General features: G+C 45.9%; 1 protein-coding gene across 1 annotated transcript in view; it reads left to right on the top strand.

The window, feature by feature from the left end:
• The window catches only part of ryr1a (ryanodine receptor 1a (skeletal)), a 59433-nt gene that overhangs the window by 41693 nt on the left and 3613 nt on the right, over positions 1 to 14127 (top strand). Inside the window, 16 exon segments of the mRNA XM_066650363.1 lie at positions 1377 to 1523; positions 2324 to 2412; positions 2696 to 2824; positions 2921 to 3025; positions 7538 to 7619; positions 7715 to 9018; positions 9316 to 9386; positions 9550 to 9718; positions 9812 to 9898; positions 10381 to 10632; positions 10714 to 10844; positions 10993 to 11035; positions 12791 to 12927; positions 13024 to 13084; positions 13382 to 13528; positions 13744 to 13878. Of these exon segments, the coding sequence (XP_066506460.1) occupies positions 1377 to 1523; positions 2324 to 2412; positions 2696 to 2824; positions 2921 to 3025; positions 7538 to 7619; positions 7715 to 9018; positions 9316 to 9386; positions 9550 to 9718; positions 9812 to 9898; positions 10381 to 10632; positions 10714 to 10844; positions 10993 to 11035; positions 12791 to 12927; positions 13024 to 13084; positions 13382 to 13528; positions 13744 to 13878 (3089 nt within the window).

Genomic DNA, 14127 nt, shown 5'->3' with positions numbered 1-14127 from the left:
AAACAGAGAAAAGCAGAGAACAGAACAGAGCTGTAAACACAGTGGACACTGAGGTCAGCGACTATCACTGAGGAAATGTCTGTATATCGTACGATAAACCGATAAAGTGATTATTGTGACAGACGGAGATCTGAGATGTTTACACAGTCAATCAGCACAGGCTCCTGTGATCCACCTCCTCCTCAGAGATCCCTGAGTCATTCCCGGATCATTTCCATTTCACCTCTAATCCAGGTCACTTCACCTCTTACAAAACCCACCCATTATCAAACCAGACCTGTAATAAAACCCACCTGCTCTCCACCCAGTCCTGGTCCTGGTCCGGACACACACCTGAGTTCAGGAGTTCAGTAGATCTGCATGAGCGAGTTTATAAAACCCATTCCAGGCAGGTGGAGCAGAGACCACCGCCTCTTACTCCTCCTCTTCCTGTGAGTGCTTCAGCCTGATCAGGGTCACGGAGGAACCCCACACAGACACAGGGAGAACACAGACAGTGACTCGAGGAGAAGAGGCCGAGACCCTGCCGCTGAGGTGGATGTCTGAAAAGGAGAGGGAGGAGGTGGTGTAGCTGCTCCACCTGGTGGCAATGGCCATTAAAGGAACACTAGATTATATTTCTACCTTAAAATTAACTGGGCTCAGCACTGCAGAAACTGCATTATGTAATTTTTATTGTAAATATTTATTACACTAGGGGGAGTCTCAGGAGCAAAAAACAAATCTTACCTAGTGTTCCTTTAACTACAGAGTGTTTCACTGGAGCTTTGCTCTTTAGTCGTCGCTCCTTCTCTCCGTGGCGTCTCTGTGGTTATATATCTGTTTATATGAATACGCCGTGTACAGTAAACCTGTGTGTGTGTGTATTGATGTAATACTGTGTGTGTGTATAAGTGTTTGTGTGTGTATATTTACACACATTCTGAGCAAGTACATGATGAGTGGACGAGTGAATCCTCATTATGTGATCTTGTGCCCGAAGTGTTAAAGGGGCTTAAAGCGGAGAGTTCATCCAAAACTAAGAGGAGAGGGGGGTAATCTCTGATTGTGGAACTCTTCTGAAGGAGAATGAGGCTCTAAATGTAACTAAAGTCCAGCAGCTCCTCTGATATCACTGCAGACTGGTGCAGAGCTACAGAGTAGCAGTGTTTTTGGATGAACTGTCCCTTTGATAGTGGAGCTCTCTGCTGCTGTGGATCCGTCGCGTTGCTCTGTGAACTTGACTCTTTATTTCTTTCTCTTTGTTCTGTTTTTCTATATTTTGTGGTAGAGTTTCCTTTGAGACTGATCTCTGTCATCTTTCCTCAGTGATTTCTCACCTGTCTCACTGTCCTCCTGTCTACATCTCTCTCTGTACCTGTCTGTATCTGTCTCAGGTGAGAAGGTGATGGCGGATGATGAGTTCACCTGTGATCTCTTCCGCTTCCTGCAGCTGCTCTGTGAGGGACACAATAACGGTCAGTTACACATCATTCATCACACGGGACACACACACACACACACAAACACACACTACTGATTGGGTCTTTGAGCACAAACACACACACACACACACACACAGATGAGACAATCACCTTGGGACACAAGTAAACTAAAGGTTTCCAGGTAAACAGCAAATGTTCATGAAATCTAGGGTAAAATACAGGTTTAGAGGTAAATTACACGTGTATAGATAAGTTACAGGTGTCAACGTAAGCTATAGATGTCCAGGTAAACTACAGGTATACAGATAAACTACAGGTGTCCACTCAAACTACAGCTATGCAGGTGTAATTCAAGTATAAATAAAAACTACAGGTGTTCAGTTAAACTACAGGCATACAGATTAACCACAGGTATCCAAGTAAACTACAAGTATGAAGGTAAACTACAGGTATAAATGTAAACTACAGATATACAGGTAAACTACAGGTAAACAGGTAAACTACAAATATGAAGGTAAACTATAGGTATAAATGTAAACTACAGACATCCAGGTAATCTACAGGTCTCCAGGTAAACTGCAGAAGGTCCGTTAAACTGCAAATGTACATGAAATCTATGGTAAACTACAGGTTAAGAGGTAAATTACAGGGGTATAGATAGACTACAGGTATATAGGTAAACTATAGGTGTTCAGGTAAGTTAAAGGTGTCCAGGTAAACTACAAGTATGAATGTAGACTACAGTTGTCCATGTAAATCAAATGTATACGGATAAACTGCAAGTGTCCTTGAGATCTATGGTAACTAGAGGTACGCAGGTAAACTGCAAATATATATACAGGTAAACCACGGGCATCCAGGTTAACTGCTGTAATTATGGGTGGCCTTTATTTTCACAGATTTCCAAAACTACCTCCGAACTCAGACTGGAAGCACCACCACCATCAACATCATCATCTGCACAGTGGATTACCTGCTGCGCTTACAGGTGAGACCCTATCATCATTAATTACTGATAGGGGCCACACGGGGGCGCTGCAGGTGGCTATAGTTACACTCTTCTCACAGTGGGCTGGGGTTCTGAGGTGGTTAACGTGTCCTGTGATCTCCCTGCCCAGTCAGACTGTGTTCAGGTCGGCTTATACGTGGAGCTCGCACTGCAGCAGGTTACTTAGTCACAGGTATTTAGTAGGTGCTGTGAAGGTGTCTTGTAGACGTTCTGTTTCTGATTCTGATGATGGAATCCTGATGTGGTTCTGAATTGTGTGCAGGAGTCCATCAGTGATTTCTACTGGTATTACTCTGGTAAAGAGATCATAGACGAGCCAGGGAAAAGGAACTTCTCCAAAGCCATGACTGTGGCCAAGCAGGTCTTCAACAGCCTGACCGAGTACATCCAGGTGAGGGAACGTTGAACAGGGGACATGAGTCTATACCGGGCAGAGGGGCAGAGGCCAGGGTAGTTTCTCTGTACTTACCCTCTCTCTCTCTCTCAGGGACCCTGCACAGGTAATCAGCAGTCCTTGGCCCACAGTCGGCTGTGGGATGCAGTGGTGGGATTCCTTCATGTGTTTGCTCATATGATGATGAAGTTGGCGCAGGTGAGTTGTCTTTCCTGAATTGCTGCTGTTCTGTGGTATACGGATACTCATACCTCAGAGAGGAACCTGTATTGATTTGTGTGGCATGAGCTCCCAGACGGCAGATTCAGGGGGTTCCTGAACGCCTTGGTTAAGACCTGAGTACCTGTGTGTGTTCCCTGTGAGAAACACCTTGCGAAGACGAGCTGATGGGTGTAAAGGGCAGAAGCGAGTAAAGGCCAGTTTATGCTTCTGGACCGAACCTAGGCCATAAGCAATGTGTAGGTCCTTCGTAGACGCTAACCCTACTCCGTACCGTACCTTGTAGACTAACAGCACCTCCCACAAATGTAACGTCGTGTCCAGCCGAACCAGACTGGTCCACAGTCGGACGAACATTTATCAAGTTGAACCAAGGAAGTCCATAAATATGAACTCCTCTTCTTCACCCTATAGAACAGCAAGTGCACAGGAAAAAGTTATGGTGGTGTAACTGCAGACGATGCAGACACCAATGCCCTCTATGGTGTAGGATACTCATGCAGGTGCCATGTCAGAGTCAACACAGAAGCATAATTGGGCGTTTTTGAGAGCAGTGAGGTCACAGCCCTGCCTCAGTCAAGCTTGGCTCTCACCTCTTCCCAAGTCAGATCTCTGCTTGGTCTAATTTTCTTGCTGGAGACGGGGCAGGATCTGTGGCATGACTCTGATAAGCCCCCTCTGTCTGCTGTCTGTAACTCGTGCCACAGTGTTATAGATGTACTGTATGATATTATTATAAACACAAGTCTGAATGTAGTGATTTAATGCTATGCCAACAAACCTGCTCATATTTAATTTGACTAAACACGCTTCTGTTTTAGCTCCTAATGCAGAGCTGTGCCGTATTTCAGGCGCATGAAGGAAAGCTATGAGTTCCATTGCTCACACAGTTGTGTTTAGATCAGAAGTGAAGCGTGTTACATTCCTCCTTCAGATGGATGATTCTCTGGAATGTAATGCTATTCTTGCTCTGGAATAAAGGAATGTTTTACTGATGAATAAAACTGTTTTTCACATGTCTGTGCAGGGACGAGTATGTATCACTCTATTTATTTATCCGCTTTGTGTTTGGACCTGTTCATTCCCCACACTCCCCACACTCAGGGTGTCTGCATCCACCGCCCAATCAATCCACTGCTGTTTAGCTCAGCACTTTGAATTATAAGATTCATTCCAGACTAGGTTACTTTCTTAATGAAGCACAATACAGAAAAACAAAATGCTCAAAAAAAAAAAAACATTTACTAATTAATCTTTGGTCCTTAAATCATCACAAACAATTTAAGAAGCCTTCTGGGATATGATATAATTGCAGAAAAGGCTGAGATATGAGGGTGTTAGATCAGACAGGCTGAGGAGTATATGGGGACTGTCTGATCCTTCCTGATGAAGACGTGTCCTGTCTTCACACTTACACTGAGATCAGGGTCGGGGAGAGGTGTTGCACATTCATTAAACCAGCAGTTGTGGCCCTTTGTGTCCTTCTTTAGCCCTGGACAGAGTTAAAACCCCTCTAGGGCATTAGCTTAACACGCAGATTATGACAATGTTCAGCTCAATCTACATCCAAATGTGCTGAGCCTTCCCGATCCTGAATCAGAGCTGGTCAATGTGTCGCCAATACTGCGCCAATGATACTTTAACACATTTATAATACACTGTGTGATATACTGACAGACAGAGTGCACTAATGGTCCTTCAGATAACAAAATTATCATGACCCAGGTCTGATCCACATCCCTCTTGTTCATGGACCCCTTATAAAATGAAATGAAGACACTTGTGCGGATTGCTCCTGCATGAAGAATACATATACACCAGATTAGGGACGTCATAGGCAGAGGTCGCTGTTTGGGGCAGTTTTGGCTAATGCCCAGTATGCCATGGCCAGCACAGACATATCTTTGGCAGAAGTGGGTCAAATCTGTTTTGTGGCATGTGCCTGAATAAGCATTTTTACTAAGGAGGTCACTTAGGGTTCACTGACCAGCAAAGAATTTGTCATCATAAAACATCAAGTAATTCTGAGAGAGCACATACTGCACATGAAACTAGAATTACTCAGAGTTTTGATTTATATAGATTCTCTTTTTCAAACATTTAAAATAGACAAAGAGTTGTGTATTTGTATTTCAGGCAGTAGGCATAATGTACTTGTTCCAGGCAGTAGAAGTTGGGTACCTGTTCCGGGCAGTAGGAGCTGCATACTTATTCTGGGCAGTAGGAGTTGCATACCTGTTCCAGGCAGTAGGAGCTGCATACTTGTTCCGGGCAGAAAGCATAATGTACTTGTGGGGACATGTGGCTAACATGTTGAGCAGGAGTGTTCCACTCATTTGCAATCATTATATGAGGCAAGTGGGCCAAGGGCCAAGTGTGGACCACACCTGGACCAGCATAATTCTGCTACCTGGGGAAGGTCCAAATTAAACCTGCATCTAAAAACTCTAGGTTGATTTTTTCCCAATCTGTTAATTTCTGTACATGATTGAATCCCTGTTAACCTGACACTCTCTGTTCTGTCTATTGGGAATCACACAGTTGTTCAATGTTATGTACACGATGATAAAGTTCCGACATGTTGCCCACCTCCACCATCAATCTCTAACCAGGTTTCTGACCTGTTCTTTGTTTGTGATATTCCTCTGTTTCTTGTGAATTCCCAGGGTTTGTGAGTTGATGTCTAACCTGGTTCGGAAATGAAGCTTGGTGTTTTTGCATGTACTAAACCTTCTGTTCAGAATGCATAACACCATCTGTAATCCTCAATGTCCACCTGCCGCCCACTGTGGTCAGTTTGATGATTTATTTGCATCTATAATGTTATGAATTTGTCATCATAAAACATAAACTTTTTTAAATGTTTAAAATAGACAAAGACTTTGTAATTCAGGCAGTAGAAGTTGCGTATTTCCTCTGGGCAGTAGAAGTTGTGTATCTGTTCCGTGCAGTAGGAGTTTTGTACTTGTTCCGGGCAGTAGGAGTTACATACTTACTCTGGGCTGTAGGAGTTGTGCACCTGTTCCAGGCAGTAGGAATTGTATACCTGTTCCAGGCAGTAGGAGTTGTGAACCTGTTCCGGGCCGTAGAAGTCACATACTTCCTCCGGGCAGTAGGAGTTGTGTACCTGTTCTGGGCAGTAGGAGTTGTGTACCTGTTCTGGGCAGTAGGAGTTACGTACCTCTTCCGGGCAGTAGGAGTTGCGTAATTGTTCTGGGCCTTAGAAGTCACATACTTCCTCCGGGCAGTAGGAGTCGTGTACCTGTTCTGGGCAGTAGGAGTTGTGTACCTCTTTTGGGCAGTAGGAGTTACATACCTCTTCCGGGCAGTAGGAGTTGCATACCTGTTATGGGAAGTAGGAGTTGCGTACCTGTTCCGGGCAATAGGAGTTGGGTACCTGTTCCGGCCAGTAGGAGTTGGGTACCTGTTGCGGCAAGTAAGAGTTGCGTACTTGTTCCGGGCAGTAGGAGTTGCATACCTGTTCCGGGCAGTAGGAGTTGCGTACCTGTTCCAGGCAATAGAAGTTGCGTACCTGTTCCGCGCAGTAGAAGTTACGTACCTCTTCCGGGCAGTAGGAGTTGCATACCAGTTCTGGGCAGTAGGAGTTGTGTACCTGTTCCGGGCAGTAGGAGTTGCGTACCTGTTCCGGCCAGTAAGAGTTGTGTACTTGTTCCGGGCAGTAGGAGTTGCGTACCTGTTCCCGGCAGTAGAAGTTGCGTACCTGTTCTGGGCAGTAGGAGTTACATACCTCTTCGGGGCAGTAGGAGTTGCATACTTGTTCTGGGCAGTAGGAGTTGCATACCTGTTCCGGGCAGTAAGAGTTGCGTACCTGTTCCGGGCAGTAGAAGTCGCATACTTCCTCCGGGCATTAGGAGTTGTGTACCTGTTCCGGCCAGTAATAGTTGCATACCTGTTGTGGCAAGTAAGAGTTGCGTACTTGTTCCGGGCAGTATGAGTTGCGTACCTGTTCCGGGCAGTAGGAGTTGCGTATCTGTTCCAGGCAATAGAAGTTGTGTACCTGTTCCGCGCAGTAGAAGTTACGTACCTCTTCCGGGCAGTAGGAGTTGTGTACCGGTTCTGGGCAGTAGGAGTTGCGTACCTGTTCCGGGCAGTAGGAGTTGTGTACCTGTTCTGGGCAGTAGGAGTTACATACCTCTTCCGGGCAGTAGGAGCTGCGTACCGGTTCTGGGCAGTAGGAGTTGCGTACGTGTTCCGGTCAGTAGGAATTGCGTACCTGTTCTGGGCAGTAGGAGTTGCGTACCTGTTCCATGCAGCAGGAGTTGCGTACTTGTTCCTGGCAGTAGGAGTTGTGTACTTGTAGAAAGAAGTAGGAGTTGAGTACTTGTTCTAGGCAGTAAGAGTTGCACACCTGATCTGGGCAGTAGGAGTTGCCTACCTCTTCCGGGCAGTAGAATTTGTGTACTTGTAGAAAGCAGTAGGAGTTGTGTACTTGTTCCAGGCAGTAGGAGTTGTGTGTTCACTGTGTTTCAGGACTCGAGTCAAATCGGTTTGCTGAAGGAGCTGCTGGACTTGCAGAAGGACATGGTGGTCATGCTGCTGTCTCTGCTGGAGGGTCTGTATCAGTTTCACTAGAGTAATTACTCAGATCAAACCCAGGGACACATTTATTTTCTAATCATTGTATATATTTGTGAAATTGTCTTCCAGGTAACGTTGTTAATGGTACAATCGCTCGTCAGATGGTGGACATGCTGGTGGAGTCCTCCAGCAATGTGGAGATGATCCTCAAGTTCTTTGACATGTTCCTGAAGCTCAAAGACATTGTCGCTTCTGACGCTTTCCGAGATTATGTCACAGACCCCAGAGGTCTGATCTCTAAGAAGGATTTCCAAAAGGCTATGGACAGTCAGAAGCAGTACACTCCCTCCGAGATCCAGTTCCTCCTGTCATGCTCTGAAGCAGATGAAAATGAGATGATAAACTATGAGGAGTTTGCCTCTCGCTTTCAGGAACCGGCCAAAGACATTGGCTTCAACATCGCTGTCCTTCTGACAAACCTGTCTGAACACGTCCCTCATGACACTAGGCTCCAGAACTTTCTGGAGCAGGCTGAGAGCGTCCTAAACTACTTCCGTCCCTTCTTGGGCCGTATCGAGATCATGGGTGCCAGCAGAAAGATCGAGAGGATTTACTTTGAGATCAGCGAGGTGAACCGGAGACAGTGGGAGATGCCGCAGGTCAGAGAGTCCAAGCGACAGTTCATTTTTGACGTGGTGAATGAAGGTGGTGAGTCAGAGAAGATGGAGCTCTTTGTCAACTTCTGCGAGGACACAATCTTTGAGATGAACATTGCCTCTCAGATCTCAGAGCAGGAGGAAGAGGAGAAAGGAGAGATTGATGAGGAACCAGTGGAGGGATCAGAAGGAGGAGCAGGAGGGAATGATGAAGAAAGTGGAGGAGAAAACAACGAGCCAGAATCCAGCTCAGCTTTCGCAGACTTCCTCAACAGTGTCCTCAACTTTTTCGGGATGTTCACCTTCCGTAACCTCCGCCGACAGTACCGCAGACTCAGGAGGATGACCCTGAAGGAGATCATTGTTGGAGTGGTCACCTTCCTCTGGACCATCCTCATGGGCATCTTCCACTTCATCTACAGTGTCTGTAAAGGGCTCTTTCTGCTCATCTGGCACACTCTGTTTGGAGGCAGTTTGGTGGAAGGAGCTAAGAACATCACGGTGACGGAGATCCTTGCCAGCATGCCGGACCCCACTCAGGACGAAGTGCATGGAGACTTTCCAGGAGAACCCAGAGCAGGAGAGGAGCAGGAGGCCGGAGGGGTGACAGACTCCATGGAAGCAGCAGGAGGAGAGGAGGAGGATGAGGAGAGCACTGAACAAGATGTGGGAAAGATCCCTGGCATCGACACGCCAGGGGGCCTGGGAGATATGGGAGATACCACACCTATCGAACCCCCAACTCCAGAGGGCACTCCTTTAACCAAGAGGAAAATGGTAGGACATTATTACATTAACTGTTATTGGGTTCAGTGTTCTTTAATATCAGACTGTAATGTGTGGTGGAAGATGACGTCCGGGGAGAACACAAAGATGTATAACACAACAGAACACATGCTGAGAAACAGTCCTTGACTGTTTTTCGTGTAGAAGGCAAAGCAGAGAATGGCTTTAATGATCCCCTTCCCTCTGGGAGCATATGATTATAGCTGTATGATGAGCTACATCAGTGCAGTAATGTGTCCCTGTTCTCCAGAGCGATGTGATATCTGATGTGTGTGTTGCATTGTCCAGCAGCCAGAAGAAGCTGGAGCCGAACAGACTGCAGTTGTCGAGGAGCCTCCGCCGGAGCCTGAGAAAGCCGAGTGAGTCCAGGTCATCTTGGTTATTGTGGACAGTTTCTGTTTGTGTCATGAACATTGTCGCTGTGTAAACCAATGTCCATCACCTCTCGGGTGTTTGTTTACTAAGACAGTTCTTCACATCGGTGTTTGTGTCTTCTCTTGATTTTCATCTGTGTTTCCTCAGCACTGAGAATGGAGAGAAGGCAGAAAAGGAGACAGAGGTGAAGGCAGAGGAGCCACAGGAGAAGGACAAGGTGGCGAAGACCAGCAAAGCAAAGAAAGAGAAGAAATCGAGCAGAAATGACGGGTTTGAGCTTTGGAATGAGCTGGACGTGCAAAGGAATAAATTCATGGTAGAGAAAGAGAAGTCCTCAGCTCTGTCGGTTTGATTTCTGGTTTTCTTTTGTTTACATGGTCTCACTGGGCTGTCTCCATCTCGTCCACAGAACTATCTCTCACGGAACTTCTACAACCTCCGCTTCCTGGCTCTGTTCATCGCCTTCGCCCTGAATTTCATCCTGCTCTTCTACCGGGTCAGTGAGAGATGTGAGACTGTGTCCACTCTCTGTCCACTCTGTGAGACACTCCTCCCTCGTTGGTCCACCTTGTAGATGTAGAGTCAGAGACAGTAGCTCATCTGTCGCTGCACAGTGTGTGTCGCTCGTCCTCTAGTCCTTCATCAGTGACACAGGACGCTGTCGGCTGGATGTTTTTGGTCGGTGGACTGTTCTCGGTCCAGACACTGAGGGGTTTAAAAACTCCAGCAGCACTGCTGTGTCTGATCCACTCTACACCAGCACAACACACACTAACACACCACCACCACGTCAGTGTCACTGCAGCGCTGAGAATGATCCACCACCACATCACACCTGCCCTGTGGGGGTCCTGAGCGCTGAAGAACAGGGGGGAAGGGGGGTAACAAAGTATGCAGAGCCACAGATGGACTACAGCCTGTAACTGTAGAACTACAAAGTGACCGACATTTTAATTCTGATGTTTATGCTTGGTCCAGGTGTCGGACTCCCCTCCTGGGGATGAGTTTGAGGGCTCTGCGGGGTTTGAAGGTTCTGGACTGTTTGAAGGTTCTGCGGAGGAGATGGAGGGGTCCGGAGTGGAGGAGGGAGTTGATGATGATGATGATGAAGGCCCTGTGTATTATTTCCTGGAGGAGAGTACGGGATACATGCAGCCCACACTGGCCTTCCTCGCCATGCTCCACACCATCATCTCCTTCATCTGCATCATCGGGTACAACTGCCTCAAGGTGAAATAACACACACACACAGTGCTGTAGCTCCCTCTGCTGATCACTCTATTGATGGCGGTATTGATCTGTGTGCTGTAGATCCCGCTGGTGATCTTTAAGAGGGAGAAGGAGCTGGCGAGGAAGCTGGAGTTTGACGGTCTTTACATCACGGAGCAGCCGGAGGACGACGATATTAAAGGACAGTGGGACAGACTCGTCCTCAACACACCGTCAGTTCACACACAATTACACACACACACACACACACACACACACACACACACACATACTGGAGAGTTTTATCTAAACACATTCACACACATTTAATCTGAAACATATTCATGAGTAACACGTGTTTGTGTGTGTTTTTATGTTCAGCTCGTATCCAAACAACTACTGGGACAAGTTTGTGAAGAGGAAGGTAAGAGCAGAGACAGACTCTGGAGGACTTTTCATTTCCTTAACACCATTTCTTACAGATTTTATTACTAGATATTTTAGTACACACACACGCAGACAGGTGTATACAGTACCAAGCAAATGTTTGAGCACACCCACTCAGGGAGGGTTTCCTTTGTTTTGGGCCGTTTTCCACATGTTGTGAATGTACAGCACCAGTCAAAAGTTTGGACATCTTTTCATTTAGTGTTTTTTCGTTGTTTTTTTTTTTATTATTATTTTCTCCGTTGTAAATGAATGTGGAAGACATTAAAACTATGAAGGAACACGTGGAATTATGTAGTGAACAACAAAGTGTTAAACAAAGCAGAATATGTTTTATACTTTAGACTCTTCACAGTAGCCCCCTGTCGCTTTGACGACAGCTTCACACACTCTCTCCGTTCTCTCAGTCGGCTTCATGATGTCGTCACCTGGAACGGTTTTCAGTGAACGGCTGTGGCCTCGTCGAGAGTTAATCTGTAGAACCGCTCTCTTCTGAATGTGTCTGAGACTGTAACTGTTTGTAAGTTTCTCTTACAGACTCGTTACAGACTTGTTACAGACTCATTAGTCTCTTACAGACTTGTTACATACTCGTTACAGACTTGTTACATACTCGTTACAGACTTGTTACAGACTTGTTACAGTCTCATTAGTCTCTTACAAACTTCTTACAGACTCGTTACAGACTTGTTACAGACTCATTAGTCTCTTACAGACTCGTTACAGACTTGTTACAGACTCATTAGTCTCTTACAGACTTGTTACAGACTTGTTACAGTCTCATTAGTCTCTTACAGACTTGTTACAGACTCGTTACAGACTTGTTACAGACTCATTAGTCTCTTACAGACTCATTAGTCTCTTACAGACTTGTTACAGACTTGTTACAGACTTGTTACAGTCTCATTAGTCTCTTACAAACTTCTTACAGACTCGTTACAGACTTGTTACAGACTCATTAGTCTCTTACAGACTCGTTACAGACTTGTTACAGACTCATTAGTCTCTTACAGACTTGTTACAGACTTGTTACAGACTTGTTACAGACTCATTAGTCTCTTACAGACTTGTTACAGTCTCATTAGTCTTTTACAGACTTGTTACAGACTCGTTACAGACTTGTTACAGACTTGTTACAGTCTCATTAGTCTCTTACAGACTTGTTACAGACTTGTTACAGACTTGTTACAGTCTCATTAGTCTCTTACAGACTTGTTACAGACTCGTTACAGACTTGTTACAGACTCATTAGTCTCTTACAGACTCGTTACAGACTTGTTACAGACTCATTAGTCTCTTACAGACTCGTTACAGACTCATTAGTCTCTTACAGACTTGTTACAGGCTCGTTACAGACTCATTAGTCTCTTACAGACTTGTTACAGACTCATTAGTCTCTTACAGACTCATAAGTCTCTTACAGACTCGTTACAGACTTGTTACAGACTCATTAGTCTCTTACAGACTTGTTACAGACTTGTTACAGACTTGTTACAGACTCGTTACAGACTTGTTACAGACTCATTAGTCTCTTACAGACTTGTTACAGACTTGTTACAGACTCTTTACAGACTTGTTACAGACTTGTTACAGACTCTTTACAGACTCATTAGTCTTAGGATTGACCAGGCCTCAGCATTTAGGGTCTGGTTGAGCCTGTAACGAGCCTGTAACAGACCACATTTCTGAACCCTGTCCCGTCTCTGACCAGAGTCTGCTGATGTCCCCCCAGGTTCTGGATAAATACGGAGATATCTATGGCAGGGAGCGGATCGCGGAGCTGCTGGGGATGGACCTGGCTTCTCTGGACGTCAGCAAACAGCAGAACGACAGAAAACCAGAGGAGCATGACAACTCCATGCTGGCACGGTACTGACTCGCACAGATGCAAACGCAGCTTTCACACGCTGCTGTGTGACCATAGTTACAACAGGTGTGTGTGTGTGTGGGGGGGTTCTGTTGCAGGTTGACAGCTGTAGATATTAAATACCAGATCTGGAAATTTGGAGTCGTCTTCACAGACAACGTAAGTAAAGTCTTTTATTCAGCAGCTATAGCTCAGCGAGCGATCTGATTGGATGAGAGCAAAGACCTATCTCTGTACTGTATTGATTGGTTCTGATTGGTTTTGTATAGTACCAGTGTAGGTGAAGGACTCGACAGGAACTGTGTGGGGAGGGCCCTGTGTATAGCTCTAATGGATTGGAACAGGATATTAACATCTTATGCTGTGGATGATTATAATTTATTCATTCTGTATTTAACTGATTATTTCTGATTGGGTCTGAGTGAAGCCCCTCCCCCTGTCCTGTGTGTTGTGCAGACCTTCCTGTATCTGGTGTGGTACACGGTGATGTCACTGCTGGGTCACTACAACCACTTCTTCTTCGCCTGCCACCTGCTGGACATCGCCATGGGCGTCAAAACCCTCCGCACCATCCTCTCCTCCGTCACACACAACGGGAAACAGGTACACGCTCGCAGGACGACGCTAGAGATGGGGAGAGGGCCTTCCTTCTGGGCTGTTAGGGCTCTCCTCCAAGCGTGTTGAGCTCCGGTGATGCTGTATTAGCAGCAGTTTGGAAGAATGTGGAGCATCAGAAGATTTAATCGTTAATCGAATTCAGTTGAGCAGTTCTGTAGCTGTGTGTGTGTGTGTTTGTGTGTGTGTGTGTGTGTGTGTAGCTGATGATGACCGTAGGTCTGCTGGCGGTGGTCGTGTATCTCTACACTGTTGTGGCCTTCAATTTCTTCCGTAAATTCTACAATAAAAGTGAAGATGAGGATGAGCCGGACATGAAGTGTGACGACATGATGACCGTGAGTCCCTCGCCTCCTCAATAATGAATAATTGTATAATAACTGGATTTATGAATAGTGTGCTTCTCTCTCTCTCTCTCTCTCTCTCCCACTCTCTCTCTCCCTCTTCTCTCTCTCCCTCTTCTCTCTCTCTCTAATTTTCTCTCTCTCTTTTCTCTCTCTCTTCTCTCTCTCTTTTCTCTTTATCTTCTCTCTCTCTGATTTCTCTCTCTTCTCTCTCTCTCTCTCTGATTTCTCTCTCTCTTCTCT

This window comes from Hoplias malabaricus, chromosome 18 (genome assembly GCF_029633855.1).
Source record: "Hoplias malabaricus isolate fHopMal1 chromosome 18, fHopMal1.hap1, whole genome shotgun sequence".
NCBI lineage: Eukaryota > Metazoa > Chordata > Actinopteri > Characiformes > Erythrinidae > Hoplias > Hoplias malabaricus.
This window is presented reverse-complemented; position numbering and strand designations above follow the sequence as displayed.